A 20,157-nucleotide genomic window follows, 5' to 3' on the forward strand; every position below is an offset into this window, starting at 1 on the left:
ATCCCGCCAACCACAGCACAGGGCTGGAGAGACGCATTACGTCACCGCTTACCTGGTCGTCATGGGAACTATCCCGCCCTCCCACGCTAACCCCGCCGGAAGGCGGGGCCTCAGCGAGTGACCGAGAGGGGCGCCTTCGAATCACCGACCACTAACTACGAAGGCTGAGGGGCGGGGCTCTCTGGGACACGCCCAGTTATTGGAATGGAATTTCTGGTTGGCTGGATGTGATAGACGGGTTAGCCAATGAACGGTCAGAATGGGGAGGGGGCGGGGCCTGGAGCTGCGATTGGCAGGCGACCAACCAATGGCGCGCGGCCCCTGCCGCTGCTGCTCCACGTCGGCAGCATCGTTGAGGGCAAGATGGAGGCGCTGATCCTGGTAGGCGCGGGCTCCGGGCGGGGGGGCTGGGGGAGCCCTGGGGGAGAGACTGAACCCTGAGGGGAGAAGTGGGGGTCGGACAAGGGGGGTGGGCACCGCCAGTAGTGGGTTGGGCACTGCTGTTGGGACATGGGGAAAGGATGGGCACTGCCAGTGAGGGGAATGGGGGATGGGCACTGTCAGTGGGGGGGATGGGCACTGCCAGTGAGGGGAATGGGGGATGGGCACTGTCAGTGGGGGGGATGGGCACTGCCAGTGAGGGGAATGGGGGATGGGCACTGTCAGTGGGGGGGATGGGCACTGCCGGTGAGGGGAATGGGGGATGGGCACTGTCAGTGGGGGGGATGGGCACTGCCGGTGAGGGGAATGGGGGATGGGCACTGCCGGTGAGGGGAATGGGGGATGGACACTGTCAGTGGAGGGGATGGGCACTGCCGGTGAGGGGAATGGGGGATGGGCACTGTCAGTGGGGGGGGATGGGCACTGCCAGTGAGGGGAATGGGGGATGGGCACTGTCAGTGGGGGGGATGGGCACTGCCGGTGAGGGGAATGGGGGATGGACACTGTCAGTGGAGGGGATGGGCACTGCCGGTGAGGGGAATGGGGGATGGGCACTGTCAGTGGGGGGGGATGGGCACTGCCAGTGAGGGGAATGGGGGATGGGCACTGTCAGTGGGGGGGATGGGCACTGCCGGTGAGGGGAATGGGGGATGGGCACTGCCGGTGAGGGGAATGGGGGATGGACACTGTCAGTGGAGGGGATGGGCACTGCCGGTGAGGGGAATGGGGGATGAACTCCACTGTTGGGGGTTGGGTGCTGTTGGGGAAGGCGGAGGATGGGCACCGCCAGTGTGGGGGATGGGGGATGAACTCCACTGTTGGGGGATGAGGGATTGGGCACTGCTATTGGGGAGGATGGGCTCCATTGTTGGGGAGAGATGGATGTTGGGTACTGCCGGGGGGAAGATGGGCACCACCAGTGGGTTGGGCGCTGCTGTTGGGGGAGGGGAGGAATGGGCTCTGCCATTGGGAGAAGCAGGGGAGGGATGGGCCCCGCCATTGGGGAGGATGGGGGAGAAAGGTAATAGTGTCAGTGTAATGTATTTAGACTTCTGTAAGACATTTGACTTTGTACCGCATGACATTTTGATTAAAAAACTAGAATGATATAAAATCAACATGGCAGACGCCAAATGGATTAAAAACAGGCTAACTGATAGGTCGCAAAATGTAACGGTAAATGAGGAATTGTCATCGACTGGGTGTGTTTCCAGTGGGGTCGTCCTTTGTTGGTTCTTGGCCCTGTGCTATTTAACATCTTTATCAGTATCCTGAAAGAAAACATAAAATCATCGCTTATGAAGTTTGCAGATGATGCAAAGACTGGGGAAGTGGTAAATAATGAAGAGGACAGATCATTAATACAAAGTCATCTGGATGACTTGGTAAACTGGGTGCATGGAAACAGTATGCATTTTAATACAGCTAACTGTAAAGCTATGCACTTGGGAACAAAAACTGTCGGCCGTACTTACGGGATGGGGGTCTATCTTAGGAAGCAGTGACTGAAAAAGATTTGAGGGTGATGGTGGATAGTTAGCTGAATGTGAGCTCCTAGTGCAACGCTGTGGCCCCAATGGCTAATGCAACCCTGGGATACATAAACAGGGGAATCTTGAGTCGGAGCAGAGAGGTTATTTTATCTCTGTATTTGGCCCTGGTGTGACCACTGCTGGACTCCTGTGTCCAGTTCTGTGCCCACTGATCAAGAAGGATGTTGATAAATTGACAGAGAGCTCAGAGAAGAGTTATGAGAATGATTAAAGGATTAGAAAACCTGCCTTGTAGAGATAGACTCAAGGAGCTCAATCTATTTAGCTTAAGAAAGCGAAGGTTACATGGTGAGTTGATTGTAGTCTATAAATATCTACATAGGCGACAAATAATTGATAATGGGGTCTTCAGCCTAGCAGGGAAAAGTATAACACCATCCAATGGCTGGAAGTTGAAGCGGGAACTAGGGCATAAATATTTACCAGTGTGGGTAATTAACCATTGGCAAAACTTACCAAGGGTCATAGTGGATTCTTCATCACTGATAATTTTAAAGTCAAGATTGGATGTTTTTCTAGAAGATCTGCTCGAGGAAGTTCTATAGCCTGTGTTGTACAGGAGGTCAGATGAGCTGATCACAGTGGTCCCCTCTGGCCTTGGAATCTAGGAGTGGGCACTGCTATTTGGGGGAGGGGAGGAATGGGCACCACCATTGGGGATGGTAGGGGGAGAATGGGCTCCATCATTAGGTACCCCCTGCCATGCACACGGTAGCTGTGGCAAGTCCCTTTCAGCCTGGGATTGGGCTGTGTGAGGCTCTGGCAGGGGAGAGGTTGCCCCAGGCCTGGTGCTCCTGGCACGTGAGGGGGGAGGGCTGCCCTGTGTCACCTGTTGGTGTGTGGATAGCAGGGGCGTATGCTGGGTAACACTTGCTGTGTGTGTGTGTGTGCGGGGGGAGGGTTTGATTACTTCCTGCTCTGGGTGGGAGTTCCCCTTCTGTCTGGGCGGGGGGAGGGATTCCAACTTTTGTGGGGGAGGATCTGTATGATCTGGACAGGCCATTAACCCTGGGGGCTGGGTCCTGAGAGATCAGCTGTGACTGTCATGTGGGGCCCAGGGTGCTACTCTGTAACACAGGGCAGCTGGGACGGGGGTGGGGGGGGCCTCTCCTCAAAAACCAGCTGCACCATCTCTGCGTGCTCTGAGACAAGTATCTCAAAACCTCGCATTTGGGAAGAATGTGGGAAAAACTGAATAACTTAGGCCTGGGTCTGCCGAGGCCCTAGGATGCTAGCTCAGACAGGGGCAAACCAGCCCCTGTTTGGTGCATTGTGTTAACTCTGAAACCTAACAACGACAGTTTAAATGGTGGAAAATTCGCAGGCAAAATTCCTTCCTCTCCCATCCAAATTTCTGGCACCGATGACTTCTGTGACATTCTTCTGTGTGGTTGGAGCAAAACCCCACAGCGTCCTGAAAATGCAGTAGCGTGGGGCCGTGTGAAATGATCCCAGTGTCGTAAATAAGCCAGGGGTCGCTGTGCTGAATGGGGTGGTCGGCTTCGTTTCTGATTTCATAAAACTCCACCCCCCACACACACTCACCTTCCTGAAAGCCCCTGGAGCTGCAGTGTCACTTCCCCTTTGCCTCCTCTGAAATCTGGACTCTTTGCTACATACAGGCCTTAGGCCCAGTTTAGCCCCCTTGCTCCTCCCAGGACTCAGGGCCTTGACTGCAGGGAATGTTCCTGCATTGGTCCTGGGAGACGTGGGGTGTTGGAGGGAGGGGTCAGAGCAAAGCGCTTTGCAGTTCTTGGCAGGGGGTCCCTTGCACCCAGAAGCTCCTTTGACTCTGCACAGGCGGGAGGGGCTGCCCACCTGGCTCTGGTCGCAGGCATAGGGCTGGAGGTTGCGATCAGGAAGGTGTGATTTCGGTGTCTGCCTCCTTGCCCTGGGAGTTCCCAGTGTGGGTGTAGCCCTGTTTCAGGGGGAATGGGACTGATCGGTGTGACTGTGTGAATGAGCTGGGCGGGAGTCAGACACAGCCAGTGGGGGACAGAGAGCAGAGGGCCCCTTGAGCCAGCGGCCTGCCTCGCTGTTCTCTCCAAGCCTTGGCTGTGGAGGCTGCGGTATTGGCTCCTTGGCCCCCTGATTTCCCTGGTGCCTGTGTGGCAGTGCTAGCGGAGTTAGCCTCACTGGCTGCCCTGGACAACAGAAGCGGTTTAAACCCAGACTGTCCCGCTAGCCAGGCTGCCTGGCTCTGAGACCGGGGGTGGGCTTGCTCCTGGCACGCTAGCGCTCGTCTGGCTGCGGTGCGCTCTGGGCACCCTGGATTCTGGGAGGTTTCAGAAGGGCCAGCAGGGAGAGGGTTGGTTGAACTGGTGTCTTCAAGCTGGTGCCAAAGTGGTTTGGACTGGACTGGTTCCTGTCCCTCTGAGAGCCTGGTCAGCTCCAGCTAGTTCTCGTGGCACTTGCCAACCAGCCAAGGCACTTCTGTGTGTGGCACCCGGGCCTGAGTCTCTGCTACATGTTTCCGGAGTCGGAACCCGGGATGGGGAGGGGAACGGCAGCCTGAAGTCACCGTTGTGTCTCCCTCATCCTGGTCAGTTCCTGCATGGTTCCCTGCACAAAGGAGAGCAGCCCACAGGCTGTTCTAGCTCACCTGGGCCTTGCCTGGCTGCCTGGGAGCTGCTGGAAGCCCAGGACAGCCCGCGCAGTCAGTGCTCCAGTCACCCTTCCCCTGCCCCTACAGCTGGGTGGTGAGACTACCCCTCCGCCCCCCCTTTACACTGCGCCCGACCATTTCAAAACATTGTCTGTCCGTCCTAGGGGATTGGCTCTAGAGGAGGCCAGGCTGATGTTACAGCTGGCTCTGAAGCACAGGAAGGGCAAGCTAGGGCTCTGGACTTGGACTCTGGCGACCAATCACTTATTCTGCCCCCTGCCTCAGGTTCCTGTGTGTGCAATGGAGATACCCCTTCCCAGCCTCCCCAGGGAGGAGCCGGAGATGGTGCTGGGGCCAGAGGAATCCTGATCTTGGTCAGAGCATAGGGCTGTGTGAACGATTTCTTCCACGCTGAGTATCCAGCTGGGTGACCCGGAAAGCCCGGCTGCTCGCGGCATGCTTCCCTCGATTCCCTGTGGGTGGATAGAGCACTGAGCTGAGTGCCAGGACTCCTGGGTTCCATTCACTGCTCTGCCACTGGCCTGATGCTTGGTTACCTTGGGCAAGTGACGGCCCTGCCCCGTGCTTCAGTTTCTCCATCTGTAAAATAATAATGATGCTAATCTCCTTTGTAAAGCGCTTGGAGATCGACTGATGCCTGACAATACCCGGTCTAAAATGCCCTTCTGTATTGCTGCCTGCAACTCCCTGCCCCTCTCCTTTGTCTGCAGACAGGTTCGCCAGTCGCCTTTGCAAATAATAATAATAAAGCCCCACCTGTATTTCTTGGCTTCTGGCATCTCTTTTCCGGCGCTATCCCCTAGTTAGGGTCCTGGCAGCCTTAAAAGGTTTACGGTGCGGCTGCCGATACCGCGCTGACCATCTGGGCTGTTGAGCACCTACTTGAATTGATTGAAGTCTAATTTATTGAAACTTCCAAATTAAATGATCAGAATAAACTGCGCCGTAACTCTTAAAGTCTCCTTTGGATGGCCGATTGCTCGAGGCTCAAACTAAAAACCTCCAGAGAGAAATTGAGGCAGCTTCTCGGGCTCCAGGCCCTCTGACCTCCGGAAGCACTAATTATAGATTTAAAATGTGTATTTATTTGCTTTGCTCTGCGGGGCAGCGTGGCTCTAGAGAAGTGTAAATCCTCCAGGGCTCCTCTTGCATTCTCTTTGCTTCCCATTTCCCCTCTGAAGGGGGCTGGATGGAGCAGGAGCTGGGATGGGAAGCCGCAGCCGTTTTAGCTCTAGGCTGCTGGTTCTAATCCAGCACAGGGCAGCAGCTACTGTAAATGACTAGCTGGATGTAAAAGAGGCTTGTGGTTTTTCAAGCTGGTTCCTTTGGCTCATGTACACAGGCCCTCTCGGTCAAGGAGCGAATGGAGACTGGTCTCCGTTGTTAGCTCCAGAGAGGGTTGGTCCTGGTCAGGGTGAGGTGTATGTTTGGGCTGTGCATTGAGGGGAATGTAGCTCTCCAGGGCTGTCCATCCAGCTGCCCCCAGAAGAACACAGCTGAGCCCCCACGTTGGAGGGGAACCTCGGGACAGTTGCACCAATATGGGATGCAGTTAAGGGCTGGGGTTCGTTTGAGAGTTAATCCAGAATAAAGCAGGGTGTGAATGTAAATCTGATTATCTATTCCAGATTAACTCCATGTGTCAGTTAGTAGGTTAATATTAGTTTAACCCTTAATCCACTTTGGAAGTGGATTAAGCTAATTCAGAATAGGGTACTCTTATACCGGAGTAAGAGCATCCACACATGGAATTAATCTAAATTAACTTCCCATGTTGACGAGCCCTAAAGAGTTTTTTGACCTGATTCTCAGACCCACTGGCCACTTGCAGTGATGGCCATGGGAGCAGCAGGTGCTTGGCACCTCTGACAGTCGGGCCCTTAGGTTGCGCACCCACCAATCAGATCCCTTAGGGTGTCCCACAAGTGGAGATGCCCCCGAATGGCCTAGTTGCTGTTGGCAGGTTCAGCCCCACTGTCTTGGTCTCCTGGGCTGGGCGTGGGGATCAGACCAGCTTTCTGACAGGCACTTCTGGAGTCAAAGGGCTGCAGGATTGGGCCCATTCCCCGCAGGCTAGGCCATGCTTGGCTTCTGGGGGAAGTCATGTCCCGTGAAGCCAGGCTTCCTAGGGCTGTGGAGTCACCTAGCAGTTCCTGTCCTCTCCCCCTCTCTCCTAGGAGACACAAGGATGAGCTGCTATGGGGAGGGGTCCCTTGGGCTGGTGCCAGGCAGCCAGGGGGCTCTGGGGTTTCAGAAGTGGGGCAGTCCCATGCTGTGCCCAGTGGAAGCCAGTCCATGCATCACAACTGTCAGGGGCCCAATCCTGGAATGTGCTAGGCACCAGCAGCCTCCATGGAGGGCAGAGGGCGTCATGGCCGATTGGCACCGCTCGGGCTCCAGTACGGGGTTGGTCCTGGAGAGTCTCAGCTGCAGGAGAGGCAGCCGTGCCCGTCTGGGAACCGCCCTGCACTCCCCAGATCCGCAGACGGGTGGTTTTCTGCTCCGCTGCCAGGCCCCAGGCAGTACCGGGGGGCCTGTGCCCGGGACGGGGTGGGGGTGCCGGATGCAGAGCCCGCAGCATTTGAGGTGAAGTTCTGTTATACACTCAGACTGTGGCTACGTGGAGGTCAGTGCATCACAGAACTTTGTCTCGAGAGCTTTTTAGCGTCTGTCTCACTTGGGGTCCCCCAGGTCTCTGCTGCGCCACCCAAGTGCCCCCACCCCTTTTACGTGGTCTACAGCCCTGAGCTGTGGCTCTTGGCCTGCGTGGGGTTCTGCCGCAAGCTAAGCTGATTGCTTAGACCGCCTGATACGTCAACAGCAGGCTCCCCTGGCTCCCAGCCCCTTCACCGCTGTCAACTCAAGAGCCTCTCAGGGGGCCCAGCGGTGCCCGCATGCCCGGTGGTGGGTTGCAGGGAGCGATTTCCATGTGCCCCGTGCCTTGATCTGTGCAAACCCCCTTCCTTTTACTCTGGTGGGCTGAGGATCTCCTGAGCCACGGGCCGCTGCTGGGCCGCTGATGGGCTGAAGTCCTTAGATTGGGGTGGCCAACCTGTGGCTCCGGAGCCACATGTGTCTCTTCAGAGGTTAATATGCGGCTCCTTGTATAGGCACCAACTCTGGGGCTGGAGCTACAGGTGCCAACTTTCCAATGTGCTGGGGGGTTCTCACTGCTCAACCCCTGGCTTGGCCACAGGCCCTGCCCCCACTCCATCCCTTCCCGCCCCCTCCCCTGAGCCTGCCATGTCCTTGCTCCTCTCCCTCCCCCTATAGCCTCCTGCATGCCACGAAACAGCTGATTGGGAGGGAGGGGGAGGCACAGGCACTGATCGCAGGGCTGCGGGTGGGTGGGAGGTGCTGGGGGCGGGGGAGCTGATGGGGGGGCTGCTGACGTATTACTGTGGCTCTTTGGCAATGTACATTGGTAAATTCTGGCTCCTTCTCAGACGCAGGTTGGCCACCCCTGGGTTAGATCCTGCCCCAGTGCGCTGGGAGACGTCAGAATCCCAACCCAGCCATTAGCGGCTCGTGTGCCCATGGGAGCGCGGCCCCTGATCCTTCCCACAGCGCTGTCAGCCCGAGCCCCTAACAGCCCCACTAGTGCTGCTCCCCTTCCTGAACCTCTGCAGACAAACAAGCCCCATTCCAGGAACTAAACTGCTCCATCTCACGCCCCCCACGGGGGGGAACCAGTGCCCCCCTCGCACGGTGGTGCGCCCGTGTAAATCCAGGTGGGAATCCAGCTGTGCACGTGCCCGGCTCCGAGCGTGGCCTGGAGACCAGGGATGACGATGCTTGGGATGTGCCTCCTCCCGCGTGCGTCTGTGGGTGTCTGAGTGAAAGATCCCCCCGCTCTGCCGTGCTGCATGGGCAGGCTGCCGTCAGCATTCAGGGCTCAGCAGGCTGGACGCCGTGGTGATGGCACCAGCCTGGGCGGATAGAGACTTGCCGTGAGCCGGGTCTGCACAGGGCAAAGGCCATGGGGGGTGGGGAGGAACCACTGTGAGTCACCAGCACAGGGCCGTGCTTCACTAGGGTAGATGGGAGCCGTAACAAGGGGCCTGGTGGCTGGGGGACCTGGCACGTATTGGACTGTGGCCCGGTGACCTGCGGGCTGGGAGGAGGCGAGGGGAAGGGCTGTGCTACCTCCATAGCCAGGAGTGGGCACCAATCGCCCCCTCCTGGCAGTCGCATGGGGAGTGAGCTGTGGCTGGGCCGAGTGTTGGCGGAGAGCCCGTGAAGGGCCGAGCGCCCGGGGTGGTGCTGGCTGGGCAGAGGGGCTGGGGATTGGCCCACTCTGCTCTCTTAGTCAGAGGGGCAGCTCCCCCATGGCCCTTCGTTCGGGGGGCCCTGTGGGGACAGGCCTGGGGTGGGGTGGGACCTATCAGTCCTTAGAGCCTGGGGCCGAGGCCTCGTCTCAGTGGAACCTGAGCAGGGGGAGTCCCTGGAGGAGTCACAATGAGCCCTGCTGGGGGTGCTCGGCTGGGGGCTCTGCTGCTCAGCCAGTGGTTGGGACTGGGGTGGATCCTGGTGGTGACGAGGGGCTCTCATCAGTCAGGGTGACAGGCAGTGGCCCCTGAGGAGCCAGAGCTCCCATTGCCCCGGCCCCACACTGCCAGCTGGCCCACGAGAAGCCCAGAGCCCCCATTGCCCTGGCCCCACATTGCCAGCCGGCCCCCGAGGAGCCCAGAGCCCCTATTGCCCACACCCCCCCCCAGCCCTGTGCTGGCAGCTGCTGCCTCCCTTGTGCCTTCTGCATTCATGGCCTCTTAGTTCTGGGGACCCTCATCTGTCCTCTTTCCTTGCACAGAGGGGATACTGGCCCCCCACTTACCCGGTTCCCAGTGCAAACAGCACCTGCAATCTGCGTCGTCGGACACTGAGCAGCAAAGAGGGGCAAGCCGGGAATAGAACCCAGGAGTCCCGACCCGCAATCCCTTGCTCTAACCACTAGATACCACTCCCCTCCCGGAGCTAGGGGATACAACCCAGGCGTCCTGGCTTCCAGCCCACCTCTGCTCTAACCACTAGCGCCCGCTTCCTTGTCTTTGAAGCTGTCAGAGCTGCCATTGCCGCTGCGGGGCCCAGGGGGAAGCGGCTGGCCAGGATGGAGAGTGATAAACGTGGTTGCTAGAGCTGCCCCGTGCAGAGTGGAGGGGGGGTGAGCAGCAGGAAGCCGGCTTGCCTGATAGCAGCTGGTTATTTATACCACCCGCCCGTCAAAGCGCCAGCTGGGCGACCTTGGCAAGCCGTGTCTGTGGCTGCTGTGGGCCTGGAGCTCCCCCTGCTGGCCAAGGGCAGGGAGAGCACAGGGCTGGGGAGGCTGTGGCGAGGTGGGGCAGAGAGCTGGCTTGGGGGTGCTCAGCCCTGCAGGCCTGTGTGTTACTGGGCATGGGGCATTGGGCCTGTCTGCAGCTTGGGCTGGGGCCCCGGGGAGGCCTCGCTGGCACCTGGGGCAATGGGGGGGCTGCACCAGCACGTGAAGGGGTCACGCCCTGGCAGATCTGGGGGGGGGAGGCAGGCAAGAGGGGGGCAGGCCCGGGATGGGGACGGATGAACGCTGGCACTCACCCCAGAACGTCCCCCCTCCCGCGCTGGAGACACCCTGCCATTAGCCTAGGTCATGCCATGGGCTGTTGGGTTTGTATAATAATGTGGGGCCTGATTACAGCTGGAGCCTGTGGGGTGGGGGCCAGACTCCCCCCCCGATTCCGCACTCATTCTGATGCCTCTCAGCGGGGCCCTCTGGTGCCCCGTCCGTGCCCGCCATGGGGTGTGGGAGGCAGGGGCGGCTGCACCCAGAGCGCTAGTGACAGAGCTGGGCTGGTTACAGAGCACCCCCGATGCTAGCTGGGGCTGGCCCTCTGGTCTGCAAAGCACTGGGTAGGGGTGAGAGGTGCTGGGGCGGCAGCATCTCAGTTTGCAGGGCGGGGGCGTACTCCCCCCAGCACAGCCCACAGCCGGCGCCGGCGGGGGGAGGTATGTCCAGCCCTGTGTTGAGAGCCCAGCTGGGGGCGATGCACACGTCTGTTGGGCACCAGCTTGAGAACAGCCGTCGGGGTGGGGCTGATTTTCCAGCCCTGCTGACCTGGGGCAGGATCGGAGCTGGCCCCAGGAGCTGTGCCGAGATCCATGCCCCAGGGTGGTCCCTCGAGCCGGCTCTCCTCCCGCCCCCCTCCCACCCCCAGCCCACACAGGGAGCAGGTGTGGGCCTAATCCTGGTGCCATGGCACACCCCTCCCTCCCCCCCCCCCCCGGTTCTGGGCCGCGGCTGCCCCACGTGCTGCCCTGGCTGGCTGAGCTCCCTGCGGGTGTGGGGGGTGGGTGGGCTGGAGCGGCTCCGGGCCGTGGCAGGCTCTGGGCAGTGACTGGGCCTGTGTCTCTGCAGGAGCCGTCCCTGTACACGGTGAAAGCCGTCCTCATCCTGGATAACGATGGCGACCGTCTCTTTGCCAAGGTGAGTGCCCGCAGGCGGCGCGGCGTGGGGCACGCTCTGGGTCTCGGGAGCACTGTGGAATGGGCAGGGCTGTCATCAGGGGCTGCGCATTGGGTCCCAGGGGCGGCACGGTGGTGTGTGTGTGTGTGTGTGTGAGATGCCGCACTCTGGATACCAGGGACACCATTGGCGGGCGGGGGTGGGGGTCAGATGCTGCGCTCTGGGTCCCATGACCTACCCTAGGGCAGGCAGGGGCCTGGGATTCTCGTTTGTGAGTGAACTCCAGGATTGGGAACATAGGGATCGAGGGGAGCAACTCTGGAACCAGACACAGGGCAAAGCTGACTTCCCCCCACCACACCAGTGCCCCTCACTCCCGACCTGCAGCCCCTGCTACCCCAGCCCTGGGCTCCTCCCAGCTCTGCCAGTGCCTCTCACTCCCGACCCGCAGCCCCTGCTACCCAGCCCTGGGCTCCTCCCAGCTCTGCCAGTGCCTCTCAATCCCGACCTGCAGCCCCTGCTATCCCAGCTCTGGGCTCCCCCCCAGCTCTGCCAGTGCCCCTCAGTCCTGACCTGTACCCATCCCCGGTCCTACAATTTCAAGGACGTGTGCATGAAAACAAGCCCTGCTTCTCCCCCTCCGGGTCCTGTGCTGCCTGGTGCTCTCTGGCTGCGGTGGGTGTCATGGGTGCCCAGGATCCAGCCCCGAGGTGTGGTGGGAGGGCTTGATGTCCCCTTCCCGGTGCCTGGCTGCAGGCTGTGCCATCTGGACTGACCTGGTCTCCGGGCCCGGCTGGAGTTGCACAGGGCCAGGAGTAACGCCCGTGCCTCTCTCTGCAGTACTATGACGACACGTACCCCACCGTCAAGGAGCAGAAAGCCTTCGAGAAGAACATCTTCAACAAGACCCACCGGACGGACAGTATGTGCCCTGGCCTGGCGGGGTGGGGGGAAGGGACTCTGCCCCCCAACACTGCCTGTGATCTCCCTGCCTGCCCAGTTCATGGGCCCTGCAGCTCCACTCACTGCAGTGGGCAGGGGCAGATGCTGCGCTCTGGGTCCCAAGGGCACCATGGGGGGGAGGGTCAGACACCGTGCTCTGGGTCCTAGGGGCACCATGGGGGGGAGGGTCAGGCACCGTGCTCTGGGTCCTAGGGGCACCATGGGGGGGAGGGTCAAGCACCGTGCTCTGGGTCCTAGGGGCACCATCGGGGGGAGGTCAGACACTGCGCTCTGGGTCCCAGGGGAACCATGGGGAGGAGGGTCAGAAGCCACGCTCTGGGTCCCAGGGGCGCCATGGGCACCTCCATTAGGGCAAGGTGCCCGCTGCGGGTATACAGTTGCTGGGCTGTCACGCTGCGGGCACACAGGATCACAGTAGTGCTGCTCCCAGGGAGGGTGTGGGGGGTCAGGATTGGGGGCCATGGCTGGGGTACAGCCGCATTGGGGGGAATCAACAGTGAGGTGCCCCGTGCCGTCCCCCACCGATGATGCTCTGAACCAGGGTGGTCTTGGGATGCCCACCTCAAACGGAGACTGGGGCTGTCCCATGAACACTGGTTGCCCCTCCCTGCCTCACCAGCAGGGGGGGACTGGTGAGCCCACCCTAGCAAAGCCCCTCTTCCCACGAGCCGGCCTGTCCCCCCACCACCAGGCGAGATTGCCCTCCTGGAGGGGCTGACCGTGGTCTACAAGAGCAGCATCGACCTGTACTTCTACGTCATCGGCAGCTCCTACGAGAATGAGGTTCGTTCCTGCCAGGGGGACACGGGGAGGTGTTAGAGCCTCGTGTCAGGGCAGCGCGGGTGCTGGGGGACAGGATGCTCTGTGCCCGCAGGGGATTGTGGGTACAGAACTGGAGGCGGGCGCTCGCCTAGGGAAACCTGGCCCTTGCTGAGGGGCGGGGCATCGCCCGCACCCCCCATTGCTTTCCCAGCTGGTGTGCCGCTGCCTGCCCCATGCCCTCGGGTGTGGGTGATCTGGCTGCGACAGAGCGTTCTTGTAGTGCCGGGGGCAGCCTGTGGTCACCACACAGGCAGCTGACCCTGGGCACGCTGTGAGGGGGGTGGGGCAGGGCAGCGTGCCCTGGAGTCAGAGCCACACTGAGTGCCAGATCTGGAAAAGGGCTCCATGCCCAGCAGCTGCACAGAGAGTGATGGAGACACCCGCATTGGCAGCCGTGGGGAATCCCCCACCGTCCTCCACCCCCATTGTTCCTAGTGGGCGCTGGGCCCCTTTGCAAATCAAGCCCTAAAGGCTGCCCCTGCCCCACACCAGAGCAGTGATGATGCTCTGCCCCCTCGCCTGCCTGTCTCTCCTGCCAGGGGCAGCCCCCACCAGCAGATGGCCCCTCCCCAGTGCCCTATGCCCGGGGACCTGCTTGGCTGTCAGCAGCGGGCTTGACCCACAGTGTGCCAGCTGGGGGCACTTGGGGCAGGGCCTGATCTCCTGACCTGCGTCATCTCCTCTTCCAGCTGATGCTCATGGCCGTGTTGAACTGCCTCTTTGACTCGCTCAGCCAGATGCTGAGGTAAGACCCGTGGGGGGCGGCGAGGCGGGGCGTGGTGTGGGGAGGGCTCTCCCCCTGCTCGAGGGGTGGAGGGTCAGTCTAGGACCAGCTGAGGCACTGGCGCGGGAAGCCAGGGGCTCAGCATGCTCACAGTGAGCGGGGCACTGGCATCGGGGCCTCCTATTGCTGCTGATTGGACATGGCAGGCACCCAGATGCCATGGTGATGGGCTGCAGGGTAAGACCTGAGCCAGGATGAGGTGACCCGGAGTGGGGATCAGCTCTGAGTCCCCAGTCCCCTCGGGCCAGGCCTGGGCCAGGTGTGAATCAGTGAGGCTCCAGTGCCACCAGTGGAGGGGCTGATTTGTACCAGCTGAACGTTTCTGAGGAAGGGGCTGCGGGCGTGGTCTCCTGTTGGGCTCGGGAGAGAGGGCCTGTTCCATCAGACCAGCTGCAGACGGCCGGCGGGGCGCGATCCTGCCAGCACCCTCCGTTCCTGCTGATGGCTGCTCAGCACCCCAGGATCGAGGCCCTCTCCCCACTGTGCCCCTCTGAACCAGCACAGCCCTGTGTCCTGTCCAGGTGGCCCTGTGCGTTTGCTCCATGAGGGGGATCTTTCGGGGCAGTGGAGCTGAGCAGGGCTGAGTGAGCTGCCAGCCAAGGGAGCCCCGTCGGCCTAGCAGGGGGATGAACCAGCAGGGCCCCAGCTCCGCCCCTCGGTGCCCCGGTCCCTGGCGGGATCGTTGGCCACATCAAGAACAGGACAGATAAGATCAGAGTTCCCGTTGCCCAAGCCTGGAGATGGGGAGGCAGGTGCAGTCACCGGGCAGCAAGGGGGTTGGCTGATCTAGGGCAGAGCCCAGAGTGCCAGGCACTGTTGGCCAAACACTGCCCACGCGGCTGGGTCAGCGCTTCAGTGGGGTCTTGCTCCGGGCGGCGTGAACAGGACTGTGTCCTGGGTTCACTCTCCAAACCCTGCACAAACCCTGGGAGGTCGCCTTTCCCCCCCGGGTTTGGATCAGAGCAGGGGAGGGGCCTAGTGGGCCAGATCCTCTGCTGGCAGAAATTGCATTCCCGGACTCCAGTGGGTCTGAGGAACCATGTGCCTGGGATGGGGGCACGTCTGGGACACTGTCAGCCCCCTTCTCCCTCCAGCACACTGGGGCTCAGCCCACCTGGAGCCATTGCCCCCAGTCTGTATAGCCTGGCAGCCCCCCAGGGAGTGAGCGGGTCAGACCCGAGCCTCCTCCCCCTACCCCATACTGGACGTATCTGAGCCAGGCAGCCCCCTGCCAGATGGGGGGCCTGGCCCCCTGCAGGATGGCATGTGGGCTGTAGCTGGTGCCCAGGGCCTGGTGGGTCTCCCTGACTGGGCACGGGTCTCTTGGCAGGAAGAACGTGGAGAAGCGCGCCCTGCTGGAGAACATGGAGGGGCTCTTCCTGGCGGTGGATGAGATCGTGGACGGAGGGTGAGCACCAGCGTCCTCTCCTGCGCCCCCCAGGAAATGAGGCTCCCGCTCCCCCCATGGGCCCCAGGGCTGCAATGTCCTCCCTCCACCCAGCCTGTCTTGGGCCCATCTTACCAGGCCCTTGTGTCAGGGGCTTGAGTGCTGGGACATCCTGCCCAGCTTGGGGGTGGCGGTGGATGGGCATCAGCACTGGCAGCTGGGGAGTGTTCCCTGGGGAGGGCTGGAACACCCTGTTCGCCAGCCGCCCCATGCCTTGCATGTGAGAGTGGATGTGCTGGGGGGATTCCAGCTGGCTGTTGTCACGTGTGTCCAGCTGGTTGGTGCGTGGGTGTGGGCGTGTGAGGGTGTGGGTGTGTACATGTATACACTGGTTGCAGTGTGTTCCCAGCGAGGTGCCCGCTTTAAATGCCCAGCCCTGGGAAGGTGACATTTTTCTGTGAATTGAGGGAGGTTTAAGTTCTTCTGAAGGGCCTGGCTGCCCAGATACCCCCTCCCCTGCTGGCCACCATGACCCTCTGCATGTTCTCCCCCCCAGCCCCCCAGCTCCCTGGGCAGCCCCTGCTTTGTCCCAGGCTGGTCAGAGTTGCCCCGATTCTCACAGTCCGGCCGTTGGGGGTGGGGGTTTGTCACAAGCCCTAGGGGCTGCTCCCAATCCCAGGTGGCTAGAAGCTGGGCCATCGGTGTGGTGCAGCGCAGGGCGGCAGCCTGGGCATGGGGGGACCCGCAAGCAGGGGCTTCTCTCGGCACAGGGTTAACGGGCGTGTGCAGCGCAGGGCCGCAGCCTGGGCATGGGGGGGACCCGCGAGCAGGGGCTTCTCTCGGCACAGGGTTAACGGACGTGTGCAGCGCAGGGCCGCAGCCTGGGCATGGGGGGACCCGCGAGCAGGGGCTTCTCTCGGCACAGGGTTAACGGACGTGTGCAGCGCAGGGCCGCAGCCTGGGCATGGGGGGGACCCGCGAGCAGGGGCTTCTCTCGGCACAGGGTTAACGGACGTGTGCAGCGCAGGGCCGCAGCCTGGGCATGGGGGGGACCCGCGAGCAGGGGCTTCTCTCGGCACAGGGTTAACGGACGTGTGCAGCGCAGGGCCGCAGCCTGGGCATGGGGGGACCCGCGAGCAGGGGCTTCTCTCGGCACAGGGTTAACGGACGTGTGCAGCGCAGGGCCGCAGCCTGGGCATGGGGGGACCCGCGAGCAGGGGCTTCTCTCGGCACAGGGTTAACGGGCGTGTGCAGCGCAGGGCCGCAGCCTGGGCATGGGGGGACCCGTGAGCAGGGGCTTCTCTCGGCACAGGGTTAACGGGCATGTGCTCCTCCCTCAGCGTGATCCTCGAGAGCGACCCCCAGCAGGTGGTGCATCGAGTGGCCGTGCGGGTAAGTGAGCGCCACCCCTCCCCCTCCCCACTCAGAGCCCCTGGAACCCTGCTTCTGTCCCTCCCTGTCCCAGTAGGCTCCTCCTCCTCCTCGACTTGCCCGTCCCTGTGCCAACTGCCCATTCTGCCCCTGTTGGGCACCCTGAGGAGCGCTAGGGCAGGAGCCTGCCTGCCCTGGAATGGCTTTGCTCTACAGGGTGGGTGGGGAGAGGGGCAGCACAAGCCCTCAGGGCACAATCTACCCCTGCTGCGCCCCTGCCCTTCCCCAGGGCAGCCCCCCCAGGGCCAGCTCCTGCTTTCCAGCCCCCGGGGGCAGGGGTGGCTGCTAACCAGGCTGGGGCCGAGCTGGGGCCTGACTCCTTGAAGGGCCCAGCACCCAGCAGCTGCCACTGAGAGGAGTGGGGAAGGGCCTGGCAGCCTTGCCCAGCCCCCTGCATTGGGAGGAAGGGGGGAACCGTGTCCCTACAGCACTGGGGTGGGGGTGAGGGCAGTGCCCCCTGCTTTGAGTCAGGGGAAAGCCGAGCCCCAGCAGCATTGGGGGGTGGGGTTCAGGGTGGCACCTCCTGTGGCACTGGGGGGGCTGGAGGTGCTGCTCCATGATATGTGTCTTTGCAGGGCGAAGACGTCCCCCTGACAGAGCAGACAGTTTCTCAGGTATGTCCCTGTCCCCACCCATCACTCCCCCAGCTCGGGCAGGCCTGTCCCCCAGTCGGCTCCAGGGCTCTGTGACTTCCTACCCCATTCCCAGATCTCGCCAACTCCAGCCCCAGTCCCCACCCTCCCCCAGTCAGGCCCAGCCCAAGCTGCGCATGGGATCCCCCAGGGCAGACCAGCTGGAATCCTCCCCCCAGGGGCCTGGTCGTAATTTCCGGCGCCCCCTAGTGGCAATGCGGTCCATAGGGGGGGTGCCTCCTGACCGCTTCCCAGCTAATGCCCTGAAGTATGGGGTTGGATTGCAACATGCAGCAATTGTTATGTTAACCACCCCCAGCGTGCTCCATGCTGCACAAGACCCAGTGGCAGGCACAGCCTCTGCCCTGGGGAGCCCACAGCCAGTGGGGCACACAAAGGGTGGCACTAACTTAGGCTGGGTCTACACTACCCGCCTGAATCGGCGGGTAGAAATCGACCTCTCGGGGATCGAATTATTGCGTCCCGTTGGGACGTGACAATCGATCCCCGAATCGACGCTCTTACTCCACCAGCGGAGGTGGGAGTAAGCGCCGTCGACGGGAAGCCGCGGAGGTCGATTTTGCTGCCGTCCCTACAGCGGGGTAAGTCGGCTGCGATACGTCGAATTCAGCTACGCTATTCGCGTAGCTGAATTTGCGTATCTTAAATCGACCCCCCCCCTCCCCCCCCCGTAGTGTAGATGTAGCCTTAGAGTAAGGACCTAAGAAATATTGTGGGCCCCACAGTAACCCAGCTCCTGCTGGGCTGGGTTCTCTGAGCCAGGCCCTTAGATACACTGTGCCATGCAGCCTGCTGGTGGGGGCTGCCCCGGCGCTTTCCTGTCCAGGGCAGCTCTGCCTCCAGACGGGCCAGCTGCTCATTGGCCAAAGCCCTAGACGGCAGCCTGCCCGGCTGGACAGAGTGCCCTGCTGGGGCCTATCCCAGCTCAGGCTGGGCTGAGCCACAAGACAGATCTTAACCCTGGATCCGGTTTCTTGTGCCCCATTGTGAGGCAGTGCCTGGCCCAGTCATGGGGAACAGCCCGTAACTGAAACTCATGGAGTCCCCACTCCCCCACGGGATGGCGGGGGCAGATTCAGCTCAGCTGGTGCCTGCGGCTGCAGGCTGGGTTGGCAGTAGAGGGAATCCCCTGACCCAGTTGTTCTCCGGCCAGTCTCTCCTGCTGGATCCAGCTTGGCAAACCTTTGTCCTGCCGGCCTGCGGACCCTTCCCACAGCCACACCTCCCCCTGCGGAGCGGCACCCAGACAAGGCCCCAGTAGCCAAAGGGCCCAGGGTTCCTGAAAGAGCCTGACTTGCAGGCAGCACTTGCCCCACACGCAGCTCCCTCTGGGGGTGGGGGGGACAGCAGCCAACTGGGGCCCTGGATCTTGGCATCAGCCCCTGCTTATACCCAGAGAGCTGTGGGGTTTCCCATGCCCTCTGCAGGGCTTTTGAAGCCTGTGGTCACCATGGCGAAGGGGGTTGGCTCTAGCAGTGGGGCTGGCAGGTTACTGGAGGGGAGGGGAGAAGAGGATCTGCCACCCAGCCCCTCCAGCTGAGTCACCCCCTGTCTGTGCTTTTCAGGTGCTGCAGTCGGCCAAAGAACAGATCAAGTGGTCTCTGCTGCGATAGGGCACGGATCCCACCGCTGCCCCCATCTCTACTGTGTCCCACCCCCCTGTCCTGTATGACGCACTGCCTGGCACCCTAACACGCTGGAGGATTTTGCTGGATCTGCTGTCTGGCTCTTTTCTGACCCTCTGGGCGGCTGCTGCTTCCCCAGCCCTTGAACAACAGGGAACCCCACCTCAGGGTCAGCGGAGGTGGCTGCTGCCCAGCCCAGCCATTTGTCCCACCCCTGGACTCACAGGGGGTCCCCCAGACTCATTGCTGCTGAAACCAAGCCCAGGATGGGATGGGGTGGCACCCTGGATCCTGCCTCACTGCTGCCCCCTGTGGCAGCTGTGTGTCCTGGCCTAGGGCCCTCTTTGGGGTGTGATGAGGGGGCGGGGCTTCCCCACATCACCTTGCTTCCTCTGTCTCCATTGGCTGTTCCCTCCAGGGGGTGGGACCCTGTGCACTCCCTGGCATTGCAATAGCCAGTTATGATCCAGCCACTGAGGCCCTTCCTGGGGCAGGTGCTGCTGATGGGGGGGGGGGGGGGGTGTCACCTGGGCTCACGTCCTCGTGGGGGCTGCCACTTGGGTACAGCCAGTGTGCGGTGGGCTCTGGAGCCCAGCAGCTTCCCAGGCCAGGGGAGAGTCAGGGATCCAGCACAGGGGTGTGGGGAGGGGCATCTTCTCCACGCGCTGCCCAGGTGCCTTTGCTGTTAGCTGCGTTTCCCGGGGACCCAGCTTGGCAGCCCCATGGCTCTGGGCTCTCCCTGCCCTGCAATGAGGGACCAGCGTCACTGGCGCGCCTGGCCCAGCTCTGCCATGGAGCCAGTGCGGTGCCACAGGCAAAGCCACTTCCAGCCAGCCTCCAGGGTGCTCATGGGGGCCGGGGGTGTAGGGTTCCCCATCGCACGCTGGGGGGCTGGGTTCCCCATTGTGCTCAGTGATGGGGGCAGGAGGGCTCCCCCTTGCACCCAATGGGAGCTGCAGGCTGCTGAGCCTCTCCCGCTGGTTGCCCTTGGCTCTCTGGGTGCCATGGGCCTGGATCTTGGTGGGGGAGTTGGATCCAGGGGCGCTCTCCCCACTGGAGATGGGTCATGCCTGGCTCCAAAGGAGTGGGTGCTTCAGAGGGGCTGTGTCAGGCCCCGGGGTGGGGAGGGGTCGCCCAAGCCAGGCCCAGAGGGGCTGTACAGCTGGACAGAGTTGACTGCGCTGATCCAGACCCCTGCCCACAGCTGGATCCCTGCAGGGCCAGGTCACAGCTCCAGAGGTGCTGGAAATTGGGGTGCAGCCGCACCCCCTGGCTTGAAGTGGTTTCCATCACATGCAGGGTTTACAGTTGGGGTCAATGGCTGACAGCCCCCCCTGCAGCGCTCCCCTGCCCTGCCCCTATTGGCCGTGCTGCCCCCTGCTGGGCTGGGCCCTTCCAGCTCTGTGGCACACTGCCACTCCCTGCATCCCAGGGGA

At 62.0% G+C, this 20,157-nt stretch overlaps 1 protein-coding gene across 1 annotated transcript; it reads left to right on the plus strand.

The window, feature by feature from the left end:
- Positions 1–246: 246 nt before the first annotated feature.
- COPZ1 (COPI coat complex subunit zeta 1) lies at positions 247–18,810 on the plus strand. Its single transcript, XM_054013201.1, has 9 exons — positions 247–381; positions 11,009–11,077; positions 11,897–11,978; positions 12,711–12,802; positions 13,531–13,586; positions 14,956–15,033; positions 16,353–16,404; positions 17,019–17,057; positions 18,662–18,810. The coding sequence occupies exons 1-9, from the start codon at positions 247–249 to the stop codon at positions 18,707–18,709; spliced, it is 651 nt and encodes a 216-aa protein (XP_053869176.1). The 3' UTR covers positions 18,710–18,810.
- The last annotated feature ends 1,347 nt before the right edge of the window (positions 18,811–20,157 follow it).

This window comes from Malaclemys terrapin, chromosome 23 (assembly GCF_027887155.1).
Source record: "Malaclemys terrapin pileata isolate rMalTer1 chromosome 23, rMalTer1.hap1, whole genome shotgun sequence".
In the NCBI taxonomy this organism is placed as follows: domain Eukaryota; kingdom Metazoa; phylum Chordata; order Testudines; family Emydidae; genus Malaclemys; species Malaclemys terrapin.